Source organism: Columba livia, chromosome 5 (assembly GCF_036013475.1).
Source record: "Columba livia isolate bColLiv1 breed racing homer chromosome 5, bColLiv1.pat.W.v2, whole genome shotgun sequence".
NCBI lineage: Eukaryota > Metazoa > Chordata > Aves > Columbiformes > Columbidae > Columba > Columba livia.
In genome coordinates, this window is record NC_088606.1 from 34,056,987 (window position 1) to 34,079,902 (window position 22,916).

The 22,916-nt window shown below is 35.7% G+C and overlaps 1 protein-coding gene across 3 annotated transcripts in view; it reads left to right on the plus strand.

Annotated features, from left to right (window-relative positions):
• The window catches only part of SPRED1 (sprouty related EVH1 domain containing 1), a 60,964-nt gene extending 38,844 nt beyond the window's left edge, over nt 1-22,120 (plus strand). For all 3 annotated transcript variants that reach the window (XM_021287371.2, XM_005502290.4, XM_021287372.2), the window contains 4 exons: nt 5,461-5,629; nt 6,919-6,968; nt 15,281-15,439; nt 20,343-22,120. In XM_021287371.2, coding sequence (XP_021143046.1) covers nt 5,461-5,629; nt 6,919-6,968; nt 15,281-15,439; nt 20,343-21,002 — 1,038 coding nt within the window. In that variant the 3' untranslated portion in view covers nt 21,003-22,120. The remainder of the gene's footprint in view (nt 1-5,460; nt 5,630-6,918; nt 6,969-15,280; nt 15,440-20,342) is intronic.
• The last annotated feature ends 796 nt before the right edge of the window (nt 22,121-22,916 follow it).

A 22,916-nucleotide genomic window follows, 5' to 3' on the forward strand; every position in this document is an offset into this window, starting at 1 on the left:
TATAATGAATCTGCTGTTCTGTTCTCCAGCATCGCTCCACTCGCATTTTAGAATGGCTTTGGTGTGTAAATCTGTATACCTGAGTGATTTTTTAAGTTAGTTGTATGTCATTTAGTTGGTTGCTGTGCCACTGTATTTGCAAATAAAAAGTAGCAATATTGTTTTAAAAAGCTTCCTTAACTATCTTGAACGTTTCAGTTATGCAGACTTTGAGCACATGTGGCTTTGGGCATGTTTAATCTGTTGTAGTATCTAGAAGTCGTTACAGCTCTGTCAGCTGGACCACGATTTCCAGTTTACTTTTTTGCAAGGTACACACAACCATTTCTGAAAATACTTCTATGGATCAAAAAAGAAAGTAATCCTTACAAAAGGAGTCTACTCTGCCACTTGCACTGTCTTGCTCCCCCTGCCCCACCTCAGGTCACATTACACACTGTTAGAATATCTTTATAACTAGATTTTGATTTCCTCTGGCTAGTAAGTCTTTCTGTTATGAACTGTCTCAGCTTCCAGAAAAGGTGCAGTAATTCTCTTATCCTGGAAAATCTATAGCATGGAAATTGGAGCACTTTTCTGGGATGCAGGATGAGTGGTGAAGTAGCTCAAGTTAGAGAGCAAAGGGAATTCAGATTTTTGGCTTTCACCTAAGATACATGGGAATCATAATGCCACTATTACTGTTCAGTCTGTGTGAAGTAGAAAGGTGTCAGTAGAAAGGTGGAATTTATTCCAGTGCAACTTGAAATCCATAGGTGAGGTATTTGATGGAGATATCTTCCAGGTGCCTCTTAAATGGTTATACTCAAAAGCAATGAGAAATCTTTGATCTCTTACCTTATTGTTTCTTGTGAACTAGCTTTTGTTGCTGCTTCTCCAAGTACTTCTTCTGTCACGACATTGCAATTCCATTCCAATGTGCCAGAACTGTGTGCATATTTTATAGGATAGGCAGGCATTTAATTAGGACTATAGATCTCAGTCTAAGTCAGCTGTGTAAATTAAATACCTTGGGAGTGAACATCAAAATATTGAAGTTCCTGGTAGGGGGGTTTCTCGTCCTTTCTTTATATACCTGAGAGTTAGGTTGCAATCAGCCCTTTTACAAACCAGCTTCAGGCTACATGTAGATCTTCCAAAGTTGTAATGCAGAACTGAGCTATTTAAAACATCTCATGGGGAATCACAGAAAGCATCCTAATTATCTGAGAAGAAAATCAAAGTGGTGGCACAATTGAATTAATTTAGGTGAGGGAATGCTCCCTGCTAGTTTGCTCAGGTTGTTTAGCTCTGCGTTGGAATGTAAGAGTATTTCATGAAGACTTTGACATAATTACACATTTCCTTCTTTACTATGCTCACCTCTTAGATCTGTCTCCAGCCAATCTGCTTGGAACAGTTGCACTCCCTCCTAACCTGATCGGCTCTTCTGTTCTCTTTTACTGTGTTTACAGTAGCTCTCTTTTATCTTCATAGCAGTAGTGTTAAACATACATTAGGCTCAGAAGTTACAGGTTTTTAGGCTTTGGTGAATTTTACATTCTTGAATTAAAAATGTAATAGACTTCTCTGTTTTATTTTCTTCTTCAGTTCTTCACCATGCAAGTTTTTACTGAAAGTATCTTTTGGATCATGAGTCAGGAGTGATAAATCAAAGTTTAAAATCTTCCTTTTGAAGAACAGGTGATTGTGTAAAGGGAGAGATACAAAGCTGAACCTGACTATAAATACTGTTATCTTCTAAAAATCTGCTATTCAAAAACTTAATTTATCATTTACTTTTTAAATAGTCTTTAAAGTTTGAGAAAAGGTTGATTCTGATGGGCCGTAGTACAATCCTTACTTGATCTTACTTTTGATATTGAAAAAAAGCGCACATAGAATAATAGTCATGTCACTGGGGCCACATGATCTGTAGCATGAATGTATTCAGGTCCTGCTGCTTGGTCCCAAGACTAGAGAAAAAGCTTTGATTCTATTTAGCAGAAAAAGCATTGAAAAGTTTTGTCAGAACTATACGCTCATGTGTTTATAGATTTGGGCTGTGAATGAAGAACTGTAAAACTATCTACATGTAATGTCGTAAGCTGTTGAAAGTACAGCTAGAAACCTGTAAAATAGTATCCAGTATCTAGAAATGTTCAGTTATGCGGTTTGTTATCAAAATAGAAATTAATATCAAATGCAGTAACAGTTTTTTCATATTTGTTTCCAAAACAAGCCCTAGATTATGATGTCAATATCTTAAATATTCATTTTATTTTTGTTTAAAAGTATTTTATTTTTAAGTGTTCAAGTTTGAAATTTCTGACTTTAGAGATTCATCTTGTCTACACAAACCAAATAGTTTCTGATATCTTTAAAAATGTAGCTCATAGAGGTGAGAAAAGAAACACATAGCAAACAAGTATTTTTGAACTCATTAGTGTTGCACTTAATGACATCTGGATATTAAAATATTTTTTTCATTAAATAGTAGTAAGTAGATATACAACACTATGTATGCTCTGAGAAATTACATCTTGATCATGTAGATCTGGGCTCTTCTGTCTTGAGTCTGAGAACTCTGCAGCATTTTCCATTATGTGCCAAGGTAGCTGCTTTATACTGGTGTGGAAGTTTTGTATTAACTCTCCAAACGACGAAAACCTTCAGAATGGTAACCCGTGTTTATTTTAAAAAAGGCAAATTTTTTAAGCCATAGTCACTTAATTTATAATTTTGCAGGTTTTTTTGTGTTTATCACTGGAAATGTTAGGGAAAGTCTACCAAAGAATATTTGGGAAGGCAGATTTTTGGCAACCATGTGGGAGAATATGATCTCATCCTCACAGATGATGTGTAGAGTTCTGAATCTTAGCAAGTGCAGTCAAAAATAATCGGAGTTTTGGATATTTGAAGAACAAATAAATAAATAAATAAATATCTGTATTGCTGAAAGCTTGGTTTCAGTTTCCAGACATTGGAGGTGCGCATATTGGGAGACTTCTTCCCCGGTCCCAATGAGAGTTTACATGCTTCAGCACAAAGAAGCCTTACACATTGTGTTTAACAGGGAAAAAAGTATGTTGTTGCTGCAAAGCATAGGAGTGTTTTGGGGAGGGGAAGAAAAAAGCTTTATAGGTGGTTGGTATGTTTTTTGTTTAGTTTGGAGTTTTAGTATTTCTGGATGCCACAAAACCTATTGATGGCTGGATGTTTGTAGATTTGTGTACCAGTGCTGTCTGACCTACAGTTTTTGAGTTTTCTCTCTCATGGGCAGGCATAAAATCTTGCCTGTGTGGATTCTTATGTCTTATTTTGATGCAACCAGTTTGTCCCCTTTCAATGCTCTTAACCACATACATCTCTACTGTGTTTACTGGATGGTTTCCTTACAGCTTTAAATCTGAAAATTCAGTGTTGTCATGTCTAATTTCTTGTTTCCTTAAGTCAAGCTGAAAACAATTACAGCATTGGATAGGATGTTTGCTTGTTTGGTTAATGATTGCTTGTCGTCTAAAATGTTATGAGGGGGATGGGGGGCAGGTAGTAGTGGTGTTGCTTTTTGGGTCAGGAGGAGCTGGTTTGGGAGCTTTCTGGGTTGGTTTGGCTTTTTTTAAATCATAGCTTCTACTCAGTAAAGTTGTATTCTAGTAGTTTATCTCCAGTGTTACTATCTTGTAAAAGTACTTGTCATCCAGGTATGAATTTTCAGTTTAAAGTAATCTGGATTAACTGCTTTGGGAGCAGCTGTTCATTGAAATACTGTAAAATCAGTCTTGCAGTACTTCTTGTTGATATTTTGGGTGAAACTGCACACATAATATAGTGTGAAAATAGTTGGTGTTTAATATAGTAGAAATCCCCCAAAGTACTCACAGACCTAGAAAATGCAGTGATGTGAGAAATCTTCATTTTTAACTCCTTCTCTTTTTTGGAGGAAGCAAGTTTAAAATGATGAAAAGGAACAAAGACACCATAGAACTGCAGAAAGATACCTTTTTGTTTGTTTGTTTTCTTCAGTGCCTTTTCCTCCACATCTACAGCAAACAGATTCCTTCCTATGATTTCTAGTAGGCAGTTGTACCTACCTATTGTTGACTATTTAGGGAATTTAGAGCACAGTTACAAAAAATATTCTAATGCTGAAAGAGTTGATATGTGCAGAAAGAATGTCATCCTTCTCGATACAGAGCTAAAAGGCAGTAAAACTCGAGAGGAGATGATTAGTGGTGGGGGGTATAAGATAGGGGGAATAAATAATGAAGAGCAGGAGAAAAAAGCCTATTTGTCTATGTAATAAATTATAGAAGGAAAGGCAAAGAAGAATACAAAGTATACGTAAAAATAATCTTAAGTACAGGCAGAAAATTTTTTAAAGTTTGGCATTTTTTTCTCAGTTATGTTTATGATCAACCTCATTTTTCCACATGCTATAAGAAATTCTGTTTTTCTCTCAAAGAGCTGCACATGTAAGAAAATTAAAAAAGAAAATTCTGAAAATACATTATTGTTCAAATAATAGGATATTAAAATTCTTCATTCACCATTCAGTGGAGGTTTTCAGAATCTAGTAATAATACAAAGATACAGGTTGCCTTGCTGTACGTTTTATTATACCCAGTGCTAGAGGAGCAGATCGCTGCCAGTTCCTCTGTATTTTCGTGTTCACCTTGGACTTTTTTCATCGAGAAACATTCAATGTCACAATGTTACATAAATAATTTTTGCAGGTAAATTAAATATGCAAATATACTTTAAAAACCAGCCAATTTACAGTGAGGAAATGATGTGAAGACTGCAACTTTGCTTCATAACTGAATGTGTATATATACATGTAATGGTTTTGTAGCCAAATAATTCAATTAATTATTCCTAATTACTGTTTTCAATATAGTTGAACATGAGCCATAAATACATTTGCGTCTAGGTATAGATAGTAATACATACAAAAATATTTTAGTTTTTAAAACACTTCTCTGGTATTATTTTCTCTCATCTAGTAGTGTTTCTGGGGCAAAACTGATGTGGCCTGAAAGCAGCATCAAGTTAGTCGAGTGCTCAAAAATTATAGAATAAGTATACAAATAAAATTCCCAGTGATACAATAATACTTGATATTAGCATAGTAATGGGTTTTTTTGAGTTGTGGCCTATTTGCTTTGCTGAATTTCTAGCAAGCCTGTACTGACCGAAGTACTTGCTTCAGGTATGAGATGCGTTTGGGACTGGGAAGATTCTCTGGGTTTACAAATAGTGTCCTTAACCCATACCATGTGTCAGCAACTGTTGGTGAATAATTTGGCCATGATGGAAACAAAGTTAAAGTAACATCCTTTTAAGAGGAAGACATTTAGACAGAGGGTTTTATCTGCTTTTATGATGTAGGTTTTCAGGTAATTCACAAAGACTACATTTTGTTCTCAGATGTGTTATATTAGTCAGTGATATCTTTTCCTCCTGTCTTCTTTCTGGAAGGTGGTCTTGGAATGCACATTAAAGAAGGACCTCGTTTACAACAAAGTTACTCCTACTTTTTACCACTGGAAGATTGATGACAAAAAGTTTGGCCTCACATTTCAGAGTCCTGCTGATGCAAGAGCGTTTGACAGAGGTATTCGGAGAGCAGTAGAGGATATTTCTCAAGGTACTTATTTCAGGTGAAGGGGAGATGGGATGTTGAGTGTTTAGTAAATGAGATAAGTCAAAGCACTTTGCATAACAGCATTTAGGGATGTGGATTGATCTGTGGCATATTTAGATTTTACCAGTTTTTAAATAGTACTTCTGGCATTTTTAAAGTGCCATTCATCCAAGTGTCTTAAATTGTTTCATAAACACTAATAAGGTAATTCGCTGCAACATCCATATGTAATGAAGCATTGCCTCTGTTTTTCTAAGAAATGAGGAAATGGAGGAAGCTAGAATGTTGTAGTGTCTGTCTTGGATCTTCTTCTCAGAAGCTTGTTACAGCTTCTGTGTTCTTAGAGGGTGAGCTATGAAGCTCAATGATTTGAAGACGCGTTGAGTTCTCTTTTTATCTGCACATACTTTCAGTTAATAGTTTTATTTCTTTGCTAATAGCTGACACAGTAGTTCTGAGGACAGGTTTATATGGGATGGTAGAAGAATTTGCTCTAGTAGGAAGTGACTAACTGGTTCCAGAGGTTCACTGACCTCATGGAAATCAGTGAGCAAACTGAAGATCATCAAGCCTCAATTCTCAGATAAAAATATGATAACTGTATTGCTGGATGGAGGGAGGGAGGGAGGGAAGAGAACAGGTGTCTATTGAATGGAAAAGCATCTCTTTCAAGCTTGCAAAAAGTAATTCAAAGGGAGGAATTTAAACAAAATATCCTGTGCTGCAATGTGCTGTAAATTTAGGGATTTAATGTGCAAACATGTTTCATGGTTTTTTCACTTTTTGACATACTAGAATGACTTCTTCTGGATTGTGCAGGTACCATCCATATCCCTGCAAGAGAACTAATTAGAGAACATACGACTCCTTTTCTCTGTTAGAGTCTCACAGTTCCAATTTCTGCTGATTTATAGCAAAATATAGCACAGCGTGCATTCATGCCAACCAAATGTCTCAGCCTTTAATTTTCAAAATGCTACATTAAGAAGAATTTACTTTCTTGCTGCTGACTTCTGATGGCACTTTGAAAATGCTTTTACAAGAAAGATCTGAACAAGATAGAGGAGTGTGGCTAAGAGTACTCAGTATATAAAATACACAATGTAGAAGTGAATGGTACTTATTAAAATCAACATAAAATACAGTGATCCACTGGTTAAAAAAAGTAAAGCATATTTATATCATCATAGCTGGATACTGAAGGATGGTGTGGACTATTGGAAGCAGTACACTGTGAATAAAATAAAATAACCTTGTCCATTGCTTTGTTTTGTTTCTTACTTTTTCTATAGGTTATCCACCCTCCCAAAATGATGTTGAAGTGGCAGATGACTGCTTTCAAGTGAGTATTTACATTTTTAAATTAATCGTGCAGTTATTTTTTGAAGGAATTAATTGAATAATTTTTGTTTTCGTTAGTGACAATAAGCAAAATAAGAGCAATAGCAAAATTCAATTTAATGAATTAAGTTCCAGAACAGTTATCTAGAAGATTTACAGTATTGTCTGTCCTAAACTAAGCAGTCAATATTTAGTCAATATTTGATTAACCATCCTGAGTTTTAAGTTTTGAGTTTACAATGTCTATTCTGGTTTATGTGTCCTCTTTGAACTAATGGGAACATAAAAGATTCTTCTGGGGAATAAAAAATGGAGGGGTCAGGAATCTTCTTTTACATGCACATCCTATTTGTTTCCCTAGGTTTTACTCTGCAGTGACAGACACTTCTAACATTTTATCATTAGAGTTGAAAATACGCTGAAGTGATGGTTAAAAGAATCTAGTCCGATCAAGGGCGGAAGTTCAGATAATTTTTAAAAACACATTGAAGATGAAGCAGTCACTTGTCATTTACATTTTTATTGATCATTATTTACATATTTCAATTTTTATAGGTTACAATGGCATAAGAGGTAAAAACTTACCTCCTATTCTGCCTCAGAGTTATAATACTTTACACAAATACCTTATCAAGTGACAGTGATGCGTAGCCCTGCCTGATAATATCCAAAAATCCATGTATAGTACATGAATCCATGTACATGCTAGTATAAACGAGTATGGATGCATATATACAGTAAATAGCTGTAATATAACTGAGTAAAAACCAACTTGTGTCTATGTGTGCTTGTCATCTGATAGTTGTAGTGTAGAACCTCTACAACATAAAATCAAGAAAATAAGGGGCCTACTTTGAAGGTGTGGGTAAGAATCAAATTATGATAGGAGCCTGAGAGTCAAGTACTTAGAAGGGATGCTGCAATGCAGTGAAAATGCAGAGGACTCTCCTGATTTTCTTTCAGTTTTATAATAGAAGAAATGTATGTCTTTCTGTAAGAATTGGCTATGCAACCACCTGTTGTTCTTTATTTGCAGTGCTTTATTTTAAGGCACTTTAAAGTAAAATACTGTAAATATTAGATACCTTGCATTTAAAATAGGAATGAGATTTTGACAGGATGGAGGAAATGTATGCCAAAGTTAATGCAATCCTTAATCAGCTTTTAAAAGCCTTGTTTAAATACGCTTTGTTGCGAGGATTAATAATTGAGCATTTTCTGCAGGCCTAATGAGGTTAGAGGAAACTAATTACCTCTTGATTATGCTGCCTAGTTATCACATTTCTATATAAGGATGCCAAAATTGAAGCAAATATCTGTGATTCTTTATATTTACAAATTTTCTTATTGGGAAAGTGGAAAAATGTATATTTACATCATCTCTTCTGTATCGATGTAAATATAGATCTGTTAGTAGATATGTAAATAGATTATGTCAATTTACTTTATATTATATGTATTGTTAAAAAACAAATGTATCTATTTTAAGAAATACTCTGTATATAACTTGCAGGTACAAACAATCCAGTTTGGTGCAAACTGCTGGTAAAATTATCTGTTACATTCCAGGCAGGAAATCATATTTCTTGACTTTACCACAACACACATTGCTTAATTGTAGATTCATGCTGTGGATAGATAGCAAGAATTACCTCTTTTCTAGAGGCAAAAAAGCCAGCCAGTCTCTCTCACTGTGTCTCTGCATACCAAAGTAACATAAATGATACCAGAACTGCCTGTTGATAACAATACCAGAAGGGGCGGGGTGGGGAATAAGTGCAAGTAAGGCTGAACCCCCCCTAGTTTAGCTATGCTTCATCTAAATAAGGTTTATATATCAATAACTAATCCATAATTTGTCAGTGTAGAAAGGCTGTGGCATTTTAGTTTCTGGCACCAGCTCAAATCATCGAAAGTATCTTGGAAACAGCAAATAGTCTACATTCTCCTCCAAATGATTAGTTCCTTCCCCTTTCTAAGACTGATAGTGTTGTAAGTGAAACTTGATACCTCAGTATTTTTTTAACTTGAAAGACTGGTAAGACCATTTTGTTTAATGTATTATGAATTTGAAGAGTTGTGTTGAGTTGTCCCCCTTCTTTGTTTAAATGGCCTAATGATTGGGGGTTTTTCCCTGTTTATTCTTTAGGCTGTTTTTTGAGTATATCTGTGCAAGAGCATTTTAGAGTCTGGACAGACTGTTAAAGAACAGGTTAACACTTGGATATGAGGGCGATTGGATGTTTCTTGTTTCATCAGAACAATCTTCCAGAATTGTAATCTGTAACCTTTAAGGAAAGAAGTATAACAGATCAAGCAGTGGAGCTCCTCCATTTAATTAAAAATATTAAGTGGTCATGAATGGTTTCTAAAATAGCAGAATAGCAAAAAGACAAAAGGTTTCTTTCACAATTACTTTTCACTTCATATATGTTATACGCTTTTATATGTTTTATTTCTGTCTATACACTGTAGTAACTATCACGTGTGTTGGTATTCTTCGGGTTTGTATCTCTCTTGTTTAGTTAGTATGGTAGGTAAAGTCCCCAGGATGTCATAAAAGTATGTTTGAAAATACTAAGATTACCAGGTCCCTGTCAGTTGCATCCTCTGCCATCAAAGTGTTTTGCCTGTGCTGTTGTAGTCATCTTACACAGCAGAAATCCTATATTTGGTGCGTATTTGAACTATGAATATAGTGTGTGCTCTGTACATAAATTTAATTAATAGTGGGGCTTTTTTGATGAAGATGATTACTGGTGAAGAAAGCAAAACATGCTTCATAAGTTATTTTACTGGTTGGTTATATTCAGTGCTACAGACAGCAAATAAAATGATCCAAATAAGATCAAAACATTTAACATTTTGCTGTAGTCATTTGCACGGCTGTTAAACCTCCTGCCTCCTTGTAACAACTATGACCGCAATATATAGATGTAGCAAGTAGAAACAGGGGTTGTCCAAAATGTAACTGTGCAACTCTTAAATGCAAATCCAACAACTGAACTCTTATCTTGTGCTTTCTATGCTAGCATTTTCCTCACTGTATTGTATCTTGCTTAACTGGATTTTTATGGGGTTTTCACATCTTTAGCTGAAATCTTCCAGATAAAGCGTCCTTTTTACTGGAGATCAAATATATAATTTTAAGAAGATGAAGCTTTATTATAGCTGCCTTAGATGCTCTGTTATTCACAAATAATGTTAAAATCTTAGTACTAAAAAAATGCCATCCTTTAAGGGTGTTCATACTTGCTTGTTGAGGTTGCTTAAATGTTGACAATTACTATTAGTTGTTTAATGAACATATTACATTCAAATGGCTTATATAATTAAATAAGCCTTAGTTTTACTAGGTCAATTTCACATAGAAATACACAACTGAGTTAATGCAGAGCTATATGATTTCCTGTGTTGTTTGTAAATGGATCCTGAGAATGTATATACACTTATATGGAAATATACACTGGGGATTTCTTTTTTCGTTGGATATTTGGATTTTTTGCTGTAAAACCAGGCATTTTGAATGCAGTAGCAGTAGACAAGCAGCTTCTTAAAGTCCGTTTGCTTGTTTGTTCAAAGATTGGCTCAGATTGTTTTCCTCTATTGAGTATAAACTTGCTCTAAAACTCATCTAGCTTAACTAAAAAAAAAGTTTAAAACTGTGGTGTTTTGGGTTTGTTTCATTTTGGTTTTTTTCTTAGAAGTAAATCTAACTGAATGAAATCTGGAGCTCATGCATTTAAAAGTATTTTTATGTGGGTTTTGGATACTGAAACATGTAAGTCCTGCTTTTGAGAACTAAAAAAATAAAGCAATTGAGTCCTAATTTCTTTCAGGTTTTGTTGCTTTAGCCATACTGATGCTATTTATAGGCTACCAACATATTTGAAGAGTTTTGAAGTAATCAAAAGTGGAGCATTTATGCTTTTGAGTTTCTTACTACTGGCAGAAGAAAACTGAAGGCTCATAAATTGTGAGGATGGAAAAAAAAAAAGAAAGAAAAAAACCCAAACACCATGCTTGCCTTGTTCTTTCAGAAATAGACACATTGGGTTTTTTGTTAGTATGAAGGGGAAAAGACCTGCAACTTACACACATCTTCAGTGGTTTTGGTGCAGGCAGGGAGGGCATAAACGGTTCACGTGCCTCTTTGTAAGTACACTAAAGTGACCTCTTCGTGAATGTGCTATTTAGTGACCATTCCATTTATTTTGTCTATAACAAAAGGTTTGCAGAAGTTTTGTTTCACAAGAATAAGTTGACATTATGATTTGTAAGGAAATGTGAAATTATTTACTCTTGACACTGTATAGTTTGTGTGGAGAAGAAAATACTACATGATAAAACACTAAAGATTAGCAGTATATAGTGCACATAATAAATTAGATAGATGTAGTTGCTAAAAGTAATGCTAGTTTATATTATCCATTTAAAATAGATCTAATAGTATGTAACGCTAAAATTATTTGAGTTTATTAAGCCTTTTTGTGTAGTAGTAGTTGCATTCAAAAGAGGAGGATTTTTTTTTTCTCACCAGCATCTGTAACAGCCTGTTTACATCTTCATCTCTTCTTTCCTCAGAGTTATGCTTTGTGTTTTAATTTATTAGTTCCTTCCTTGGAATGCCTAAGAACCTCTAGTATGCTTTATGTATTCAGGTAGAGCGGCCCTGGAAGAAAGAGGCATGTCAAATGCCTTATTTTTTACTTCAAAATGTAAAAACCATTCAGAGTAAGCTAGGTAATATTTCAGTCCATGTAAGAAATACATACCTGATTATAACAGAGTTTCTTTGCCAAATATGAAAATAGTTGTTCCATCAGACTTAGAAATAGCTAAAGCAGAAGGAAGTTATTCAAATGTTTTTGAAACCTGTATCACTTATTCACAATTAAAAAACTAAGGAAAAAACATTTAAACTCTTCTTATGTTGGTTAGCATCAAACAACAGATTTTCAGGCCTCATGGGAAGTAACTACAAGAACTGGGATGCAACAGAAATGTGGTCTCTCATCCATCCTTCTGTGTAATCATTAAACTTACTTAGAGCAGAACATTTTTAACAATGTTTGCAGAACAATGTTGAATTCTCTCCCAGACTTAACTCTGGCAAACTGGGAGAAGTAAGGACAGAAAACTTGAAGAATAAGAGAAGCTCAGTCTGGTTTTCATTTTCTCTACAGCTGTCATCTGGCTTTGAATTCTGCTGGAGAGCTACAGCTGGAGTAATTTTATTGCTTTACCCAGCATCCTTTTGCCTGCGCGCACAGAAATGTTTTAGCAGTCTTGGAAAAAAATTCAGAGTATCTCTTAGCAACCATAGGACAGTAATTATTATACCAGCAGCTGGGAGCAAACCAGATTTCCGTTGTGCATTAAAAACTGGCGTAGGTTACTTTACAGATGATACTGAATAACCTATGCCAGTACTGTACTTTGCAGGCTGTGGTTAAAGGATATTGAATGTGGGCGGTGTAATTGCTTTGGACAGTAGGAAAGGGGGATGTGTGCATCTGTGTTTGTGTAACATTCTGTGTATTTAATATACCAAGCTTAGTTCTTGCAGAAAACTTTAGATGTTTGCTTTTTACTTAAATGCATTTTCAAGACAATAGCGTTTTTGTTTCTGGGGCCTCTCCATTCAGGTTGTCAGTGTTTCCATTATAAAAGTGGATTTTCAACTGTTTATGACCTTGTCATAAAACATCACATTGGAGCAGGAAGTGTCTGTCAGATAAAGCCTTTTGATACTAATAAAGGCGGTTTGGCTGTATCTAAACTATCGGTTTAATTAAAAATATAGAGTTCAGGATATTCATCTGGCATTTTTGTAGTTCTGCATAGTGAAGACTTATAGGCTAAATAAAATCATAACTGATGGGATTGCTTTTCCTTTTTCTTAAATACCAGAAGTTAGGCTGTGTCTACTTACCTGGAGTGCCTAGGTTGGTATCCTGAGCCTTGTGCTTTCCGAACAGCTGTCTCATGAGTTCTTGCCTTCCAAAGGTCAAATTCCTTTCTCTGTCTCCTGCCACCCCCAAATTTGTCCTTAAAGTCAATTAGCTTGAGTTGTGGTGTCTGTGTTGGAATTTTATAAAAGCATTCCTTTATAATTGCACTGTGTAGGGCACAAGGGCTTGCTTTAAGATTAAGGTTTGTAATTCATACATCAGTATCTGGCACTGCTAGTTAGCACCGTGATAGATGATCAGTGCCTGTATCCTTTATTAGATGGAGCTCTTCTTGACCGCCAAGGGAAGTGTCTGTGTGTGTGTGTCTATCTGTCTGACTGTGTGTCCTTTTTGCTCTATAGTGTAGGTAGTTTATTTCCAAAGGCAAAAGGTGTGAATCACCTGCAGGGACAGAAATAATGCAGGCTGTTGCAAATCTCACCCAAAGATAAAGACCGGCATGTGGGTAGGATGTGTTTTTTCCCCGGGAAGGTCGGAGCAGTAGTTTTTGTAGCTCTCATCCTTCTCCATAGACCACTCAAATTGATAATAGCTGGGGGGTTAAGGGCTTACATAGTGCTTATCACTGCGGTTTCTGTAAAATGGCTTCTAGCTGTTAAGCATGTTCTAAGCTTAAATAGTTTTTGCTTGTAAGCATTTATAACATTGCTCAAACCAAAACCAGTAGTAGGTATTTCTTCCTTATTCTGAACGCAGCTCTCCTGTGGTTTGAACCAGTGTTTTGGAAGCTTTTTATATCATTGGAAAATGAACCTGCAGGAGCACCTCCTGCTAGGAAGGTGTTTGATATTACACTAATATTTGATGCTTTTTGCTCTTAAAATAAGTATAGATCCATGAAATCTGACTATTGCCAGTCATTTCCACATTTCTTTTATACTCCTTTCCTAACAGTGTTTGACCAGAAAATCTGATTTTGACAACAGGTCAATTTCTTAGTGGTGTGTTCATGCTCAAGGATCTGCAGAATGTACTTCTTTCTGTAGTTTTGCCTGTCTTCAAAATTTTTCAGTGGAACTTTAACCTGATTGAGCTATTGTCTTTCATGGCATATATGCTCTTTAGTATTAATTAAAGCTGATAATTAATTAATTACTAACCTGAGTGCTTCTGAACAATATAGAAATTCTTTGTGATTGTTGACTTTCCTTCTCCTAAAGATCAGCTACAAAACAGCTACATCTACTTTATCTAGATGTCTTAGAACTTGATATATCAGGCTTTTATGCATGTAAGGTACGAACATAACCGCAGAATAAATTCCTTAAGTATTTTGATAAAGGAAAACTAATGATTCAGTGTTAGTACTGAACCTGCCAAAACTTCAGGTTTGCCTCTGCCTCAGTAGCTTTCTGTGGTATTTTTATTGTTTTCCCCTTTGTGTTTTCTTGATATTTACAAATCCTTATAATAGAGCTGAAGTATTCTCATTGCTGGAAGTTGGATGGTGCCAGAATTTTCTCAGCGCTATCAGATGATGACAACCAGTTAACTTTACAATGCCTCTCAATACAAATGAAACGTTGTACAGTACATATTTGTCTGTCCAGTGGAATTTGTATCAATATGCTCTTCTATATCCTAAGTGTATCCCAGTCAGTTAAGCTTAAAGAATGAGAAGTTTGTTTTTTTCTATTATTTTCAGAAATTGGATAATCTCCCAAGCCAATATTGCATCCAAACATACTTCCTCTTCCTTATTCTGAGTGGCACACATCCTGCAGATATCTCATTATATGTTGCCACCCGGTCTCCTTTCTGTATCAAATTGCCAGATATAAACTTAGTTTCAAAAAGACAATCAGTTTTTTTAATCCACACTGACTGTAAGTAGGTATTTTAATTGAGCCAGTATACGTTAAAAATTACTCTCTATTCCTTTCTAGCTGATCTTGCTTTTAATTTGTTAAAAGGTCTGACTAGCTTTTGCCTTATTAGTCTCAGAAATTGTTTCTTCTAATTGCATATTTGTAAACACTGGCAGCCTCATGGATAGTTAGAGTAAGCATAGTCTCAGAGACTAGGCTAATCTCTCCTTCCTTAAAAAATTTCCTCAGTCTGATATGGCAACTGAGTTACAAAGGCATTTATCTCTAATGCCCAAATTGCGTGTGCTCTGCAGAGAAGGAACTCTTATTTTCCAAGGCTACCTCATAGTAAAGAAAATACTTGCCTACTTATAAGTATTTGAAAAATGCTTATTTAAAAATACTTGTGTTTATAGATTCCTCTAACATGTTATCTAGAATATTAATGTATTTATGTACGAACTTGGTGGTTTTAGTGTGGTTTTTGTATAAATGCAAAATTATTTCAAGAGAGTTTTTCTGTATTCTAGACTACTCAAGAAAATACATCAGGTTCATTAATGAAAGATCAACTTTTCCAACACGAAACTGTAGTAACCAGTGAACCTTACAACAGTGCAAATTTAAGGCCTTCCACGTTTGAGGATTTCAGCACCAGGAGAGCCTGTTTTTCCAGCCAGCCTAACCAGGTAAGACTACCAACAGAAGCAGCAGTTCTTACTTTGCTTGCTACATTAATGGCACAGTATGTACTTTCTGACAAGAAAGCACTTTCATTCTGAATCCCAGGATGTAGTATAGTTCTCTCAGCTCCTTGAAATGATCAATATAAGCTTCGCAGCTGAAATATTACAGCATTATTATGGCAGAAGTAAAGCTTTGTGAAGGTATTTATCTATGCTTGTAGTGCAGCAGACTACATGAATAAATCTTTCACTTTCTTTGAAGTGAGATTTTTGTAGTACAGACTGCTGTATCTGCAACCTTGAAAAGCTGTTCAAATTTTTTCAGAAAATATCAATTGGCCATGAGCTCAATCTCAGTTACATGTATACTAATATTGTTTTTGCTTGAAATATTGAAAAGTATATTTTAAATGGATATCTTGGATGCTTTACAGTGGGGCACTTTTGCTGAATATTTTTAGTGAAACTTTGTTTATGCTTTCTAACTGCCTGCGTAAACTGATATATTCCATCTTGGTACAGAAAGGAAAACAGTATATCAGTTATGCATGAAAAATATCAAGTTATTGGTAAACAGATTCCTAAAACAGAGAGAGAAAAAAACCCACAACACTAACACAAGGAAGGCTCATACACAGACGTTTTTTAAGAGAGGTCATATTCCTACAGCAGTAGATTGGAAAGGCAATGTTGCACATCTTGCTTTTCTCTCAGCCTCAAAGACCTGACAGTTTTTGTAGATTGTAGAAGTAGAACAATAGTGAGTTGGATAAGAATTAATTTGAGGGTCTTACGCCTAGAAGTGAACACATGGGAAGCTTTTTAGAATAACCTTAATAACAGAAGCAGAATGCAAGTTCAAGTAGTTGTGAACACTTCATCGGAGAATATTTCTGCTCCTTGAAATAGGACTTTTTAATACCCTCACTCATTCTTAGAAAGAAAGGTAGGATTGTATTAGAAGTCTTTTATCAGCTGTTTTCATATAGCTTTATGAGGCACAAGAAGTAAACAGTGTTATCTGGCGAATTAACTGAAGAGTTTGAAATTATGAGCTTCTGATTTTTAATCATTGATCTGCTCCAATTATTGCTTTGTATAAGCCACCTCATATTTTTCTTCTGTTCAGGAGATGCATATTATTCCTTCTTCCCATTTACTTGCAAAGAGAATTTAAAAGTTTCTTAGAATAGAATAGATGGGTGATCAGATTATTGCAGTTTACAACTGCACACTTAACAGTTACAGTAACCAGTGATGGTATTTGCTCTTAGCCTTCACTGAGTTGTAACGAAAAGTGCAGTAGCCTAAAATACCCGTCTGTTTTAAGAGCACATACAGAACTGGGTACTGAGAATATGATGTGGTATACTGGGTAGTGCCTGTCTGATAGAAATTACTTAAGAATTTATTTGAACTAACAGTGTTAGAGGGAATGTTCTTGTAGACTGAAGTTACAGGAGACTCCATGGAAATCTAAGTAGATATTCTTTAAAATATTTTTCTCATATTGTAGCACCACCTGCATCCGACACTCCATGCTTTTTGCATGGTCCTGTGGTGCACACATTTAGAACATAGGCAAGTCAACAGAATCTCATATTCAATAACTGCACACACTGCACTGTCTCTGCTGAACTCCACGCATGTGACCATGTGGCACAGCAGGCCTTGAGGTAAATACCTATTTTGTTTCAATTTCGTATGAGTAATTTTGAACGCTCGTACTGTGCTCGTAAGTTGAATAGCTCCAGAAATACAAACTCAAACTAAGGAAGTGATTCATGACCATCCAGATCTTTACCTGTGGTAGTGTTACTAAAAAATACCCAAGTCCCTCAGATCTTCAGCTTCAGATACACTGATGTGCATTTAACTTAAATTTAGTATAATACATAGTGATGATGTATTCAGCTGCCAGTGTCCTCATGTTGTGGAGTGCAAGCTAAGCGAAGTCAGGTGTATCTCATTGAGGAGAGACAGTGAAAGCTGCAATACCAAGCAAGCATCCATGCCTTGTTTGAAGGTCCACCCCTTCAAGTAAGGTGTAATACTAGCAAGTTCAGTCATTACAACAAAAATTTTCTGCCTCATTTCCAGTTGGCTAATTATGTTTATAACGAGATTCTCTGTGGAATTCCAGTTTGCTGTAATATTTTCCTGCCTTCCTGCTTCAACTGTTGCACAGACGTGGCACTTACTACTGAGTTATAATTTTGAATGACTAGAGAACTATGTGCGTTATTCTTACGGAATTTTGTTGGTATTTGTACCTAACTTAAACTTGATTCTGTAGTGTTCTTAAGGTTTCATGTACCTCATGCTTTTGTATAGGTCCCATTAAACACCCAATATGTAAGCACTTTATAAGTAAAGCTTTTCCAACATTTCTCCTGTTGGCTTATTTTTCAGAATTTCCCACTCTCTTAAAAATTATTTCTTAATATAAGTTCATGAAGAACATGATGCTGCCTTGTTTGTAACGTCAGACCTTAAGCATTGTAGTAGGTGTTTGGCTGAGGGTTTGAAAAACAGAAGTGAGTTCTATGTATGTGGCTTATTTTTCTCAAGCAAATAAAAAGCCTTCAAAGACTGAGGAGGGGTCAGATTTTAGAGTCGTAATTGTAGAGATCTTTAATGGCTATTAGCTGTCTGCAAATGGGAGGTTGAGGGTGGCTTTTTTGGTTTGAGGTTTTGGTTGTGGTTTAGTTTTTTTTCTTTCAAACAATGGGGTTTATTTAATGTCTCAAATGCATATGCAGTATTCTGTGTGGACAGTGGTTACTTTCTGCCTGTAACATACAGAATTGTATTGACATTTTTTATGGTTTTTCCCTTAAATAAATTTATGCTGTTAACCATTCAAAAAGCCAATTAACCATAGCTAGTTATTGATGCTAAAACAATAGGCTCTTTCTCTTGTTTGAAAACAGAATAGAGTTGAGAAGCATTCTGCTTTTGTAGGCAAAGGGAAGGCCTAACTGCTTGCATCAGAGACTGGGGAAGTGTGGAAGAGCAGTGATGTTAGCTGAATAGGATATAACCTTTCTTCACCCTGTATCCTTTAGACCTTGTGGAAGTCCAACTATGTGGCTTGGAGCCAAGGAAAAAAAAATACTCCTGTTAGCATACTCCAGTTGAAATTCCCAGGGCAAAGCAGCTCTAATTATTCTGTACTTCAAATATATCACATAAGGATTATCAAGCAGGGAAGTGATGGTTAGAGCAGGTTACAGATACTCTTACATAATCAGAAGTTGGCATATTTTAAGAAGCTATTCCTTCCTTTTCTCCAGCTGCCTTCCCTCTTCCCTCCTCTGCCTCCTACCCCAAAGCCAGGGTATGCAATCTTCAGTGCAGTAGGAGTATAGACACGTGCACAGTGAAATAGGAGGGTTAACTTAAAACATCATCTTCAGTAGTTTTTGGTTACACACTGCAACAGATTAGGAATATGCAGTTCAGCTGTCCTCCTAGACTATGGAACGGTGACACTAATTCTCATTAATTTGATCAGTACTAATAAGGTAAACACTCTCAAAGCAACAGTACTGATGCCAGAGCTACATTCCCAAATAATTCATGATTCTGGAAGAATTTTTAAGGCTGATGGGTTAGGGAGTGACTTTTCTTTTTTTTTTCTTTTTTTTCTTTTTTTTCTCCAGTCTTTTCAGTGAGATGGTTTGTAGGCTGCACACTTGACAGGATAAAAAGGCGGATTTGACTTGAAGCTGGTTTATATTCTGGCTCTGATTATAATAGCCCTACAGTGTAGGAAAATAATTGCCTGTCTGTAAGGCAGGAATACTGGGACATACTGAGACTTTTGCTTTTTTGCTGCGCTATCTGCTATTTTTGGGAGCTTCTTCCATGCACATCTGTTAAATTTTTGTCCTGTCATTATTTGCACCTTTTCTTGAAAGTCACTTGTAATATGATTTCAGTAACATTTAGGAGCTGTCCACTATCTTACACGTATCTAAAGTCTGCAGTATTTCAATTTGGATTACTCAAATTTGCCATCTTCAACAACTTTTCCTTGCCCCTCATGCCCTTGCAATTTAAAGCAGAATAAACAAGAACTCTTATCGCTCTGATATTTGTTTTGTATTTGTTTAGCATGTTCCTTCTTACTTGCCTTTTAAGGTAAAAGGTCTTGAATTATCGTCAGTTCATTACAAGTTGAGAATTTAAAAAGTGCTTAGGTGTCTGCCTGCTGGTGTCCTAAACTAATCGATTCAGGTACTGTATATTAGCTAAGGGGAGATGCATTTAGAAGCCACTGTTATTAAGTGATCATGCTACTGAGTATTATTCTTCATATGGCAAAATACTTCTCTAGAATACAGCTTTGAGAATATGTAATCTGTATTCAGTACTCTTGTTGCAAAAGTGGAGGGAGTTTGAAAACATAGAGCCAGGGATAAAGGAAAGCTTCTCCTAGATAACATGAGTGACTCAAAGTGAATGTATCAGGGAGTTTAATCCTAAAGCAGTGGGTCATCACCGATGTGAAATCAGCAAATGGACATAAGGTGTAATAAATCTGTGGAATTAGTTGCCACTGTAAGATGTTAAAACCTGAATTTTGAGCATAATTCAAAGACCAGTATCAAATTTTATGCAGGTACCAGAATATCCAAAGCTCTTACGAGATACTGAAACGTCAGGAAAGAATACTAAAGCTCATGGTCCTAATATCATGGAAAAGGCTCATTATTGTGGGGAAGTCTGTACATAGTACTAGTAAGAAAATAAGCTGAACTGTTTATCTTCAAGCATGAAGGAAAAACATCCTGGTTTGTTTGTTTGTTTGTTTTTAATTTTCTAATCGAAGTTTTACATTGTAGGTGGACATAAATTCGGGACTTCACTATAATAAACTTCTGTTGCTTCACCATTTCAGGTCCCACTGAAGTCAATCAGACACGTTAGTTTTCAGGATGAAGATGAAATTGTTAGAATAAACCCTCGTGACATTTTGATACGTCGTTATGCAGACTACAGGCATCCTGACATGTGGAAGAACGACCTGGAGAGGGATGACGCAGACTCAAATATACCATTTTCTAAATCAGACAGTAAAAAATCTGACTATTTATACCCATGTGGGGATGGAACTAAGTTGAATTCCCTGAAAGACTCAAAGACTTCTGTGGTATTTAAAACTCAGCCTTCCTCATCGAAATTTAAAAACTCGAAGAGACGGAAAGAGGATGGTGAGCGTTCCCGCTGTATATACTGCCAGGAAAGGTTTAATCATGAAGATAACGGCAGAGGAAAATGTCAAGATGCGCCAGATCCTATTAAAAGATGTATCTACCAAGTTAGTTGCATGCTTTGCGCAGAGAGCATGCTCTATCACTGCATGTCGGACTCTGAAGGAGATTTCTCAGATCCTTGCTCGTGTGACACTAGCGATGACAAGTTCTGCCTGCGCTGGTTGGCGCTGGTGGCGCTCTCCTTCATCGCTCCCTGTATGTGCTGCTACCTCCCCTTGCGAGCGTGCCACCACTGCGGTGAGGTGTGCGGGTGCTGTGGAGGAAAGCATAAAGCCGCGGGATGAATCGGTCTTGTGCCAAACAGAGCTGAAAAATCTTTGTTTCCAGGAAGCCTCTAACTTGGATTTGTAGAAGCTTTTTGGCAAGCTGAAGGGAGTCGTCTTTCATGTAAGAGATGCTTGATGTGGAGGAAGCGACAAGACTTGCCACACCTTGGCGTTTTACAAGTGCTAGCCATGCCTAACTATTTCCTTTGAGTGCGTGGCGTTTGTTGCAGGTTGTGAAGGAGGTTTTGCAAGGAAAGCCTATTCTTATTATTGGCTATAAAATGAGTATATAAACTATGATTATACTAAAAGGGATTAACTTTTGCCACTTTGTACATTCATGGTTTAGGTGAGGGGGCTCTTTTAAAAGGATTAAAACTTACCTGAGGGGAAATTTTAACTAAAAGTGCACTAGTGACAGTTGATCTAAGATTAAGAAAAGTTAATACTCGGTAAATGAGAAATGAAACTGATTTTAAGTGCAACTAAATCACTTATTAATAGTTTTTTTGGAAGCGACTTTATGTATAAATAACAAATGTTTATATTTAACTAAATGTGTAAGGTACGAATTATTACATGTTAAACTTTCCTTCCCTCTGATATAGTAGGTATGGACCATATCTACTGCCACATTCCATGGTAGTATTTTAAATATTTAATTAGTTAATTTAGTTGCATTTTTATTCCAGATGGACAAATTGATATTTTCAGTCCTGTTTTCCCTTCAGCTACAGTTTGTGTTGAGTTGTATCCATACATTCTGATAATCTAAAAACCTTTAAAATATTAATTATTCTAGTCTTGAGTGACCAATATTTTTTTGTTAAGCACAGATGTAATTGTCTAAAATGTTCTTTTTAGAACATAACATTTATTTTTATATATAAATGACTTTGATTTCAACATCATAGCAAAAAGGAAGTTGTTTCTGTTGCTCAACCAGCAAGTTGTTTTCTTTTGGGGTGTCCTCCAAAAATACTTTATTGCATAGTCAAATGTTCATTAAGCGAAAGGTACATTAAGGCAGTTGTAACAAATTGTCATCAGTGTTCTTGTTTATCCTTCTGTTAAACTAGGATCCTGTTCAGCTGTTTATCAAGTACTATGATTAAAACAAAAGATTAATAACAAAAGTGAAATTGTTTTCATTATTTTGAACTGCAACTTTTTCTTATTTGAATGGGCAAGAACAAAAGTACTGTGTGTGTTGTTCAAAAACATCAACAAAAGGCTTAGCTTGAGAAATAAATTACAGCCCAGGCAAAACTGGAGTGAACTTCTTAATTGAGGAAATTTGGAGGGAGGATGGGGGAGGGAGAGAGAAAGAATGTGAGTGTGTGTATGTGTATGCACGGTGGTATAGTGTGTGTATTTGTTACGGCTTTGTACTTACTAAGTGTTTAACTTTCAGGTAAGAATTAACTGATTAACCCATAGAGAATTTTTTAAAATGTTATATGCCTTCCTCTGTCATGAAGTAAGAAACACTCCTCATTAAAGATGTGTCAAACACTAAAACCAGTTATAATTAGAGAAGGTGCCTATTTGATACCCTGGCTGGAGTGGGACAGACTGTCCTCAGTCACACCTTTGTCATTAAACGAGCAAAAAAACTAACTGATTTTGAAAGATGCGTATTATTTACTTTTTCCTCACTTCATATGCATTTCTTCAGTGGATTTTGTGTATTTTTTCTTTCTGCATGTATCCTGCCCTTAGTTTTTCTTTGTAGTCCAGAAGTAAAATGAGCAAATGTATATAGCGTTGTCTGTCTGTAAAATACTTTTAAAAAGAAAACATTTATATTTACATTTATATTGCAGCTTGAATTGACCACCTTCTGTACATAGATCATCTTAAAGTATTATTTCACATTGAAAAGAAGACAAATATATTGATAACTGTAGAAGTTACGGAAAAGCTTCTAGT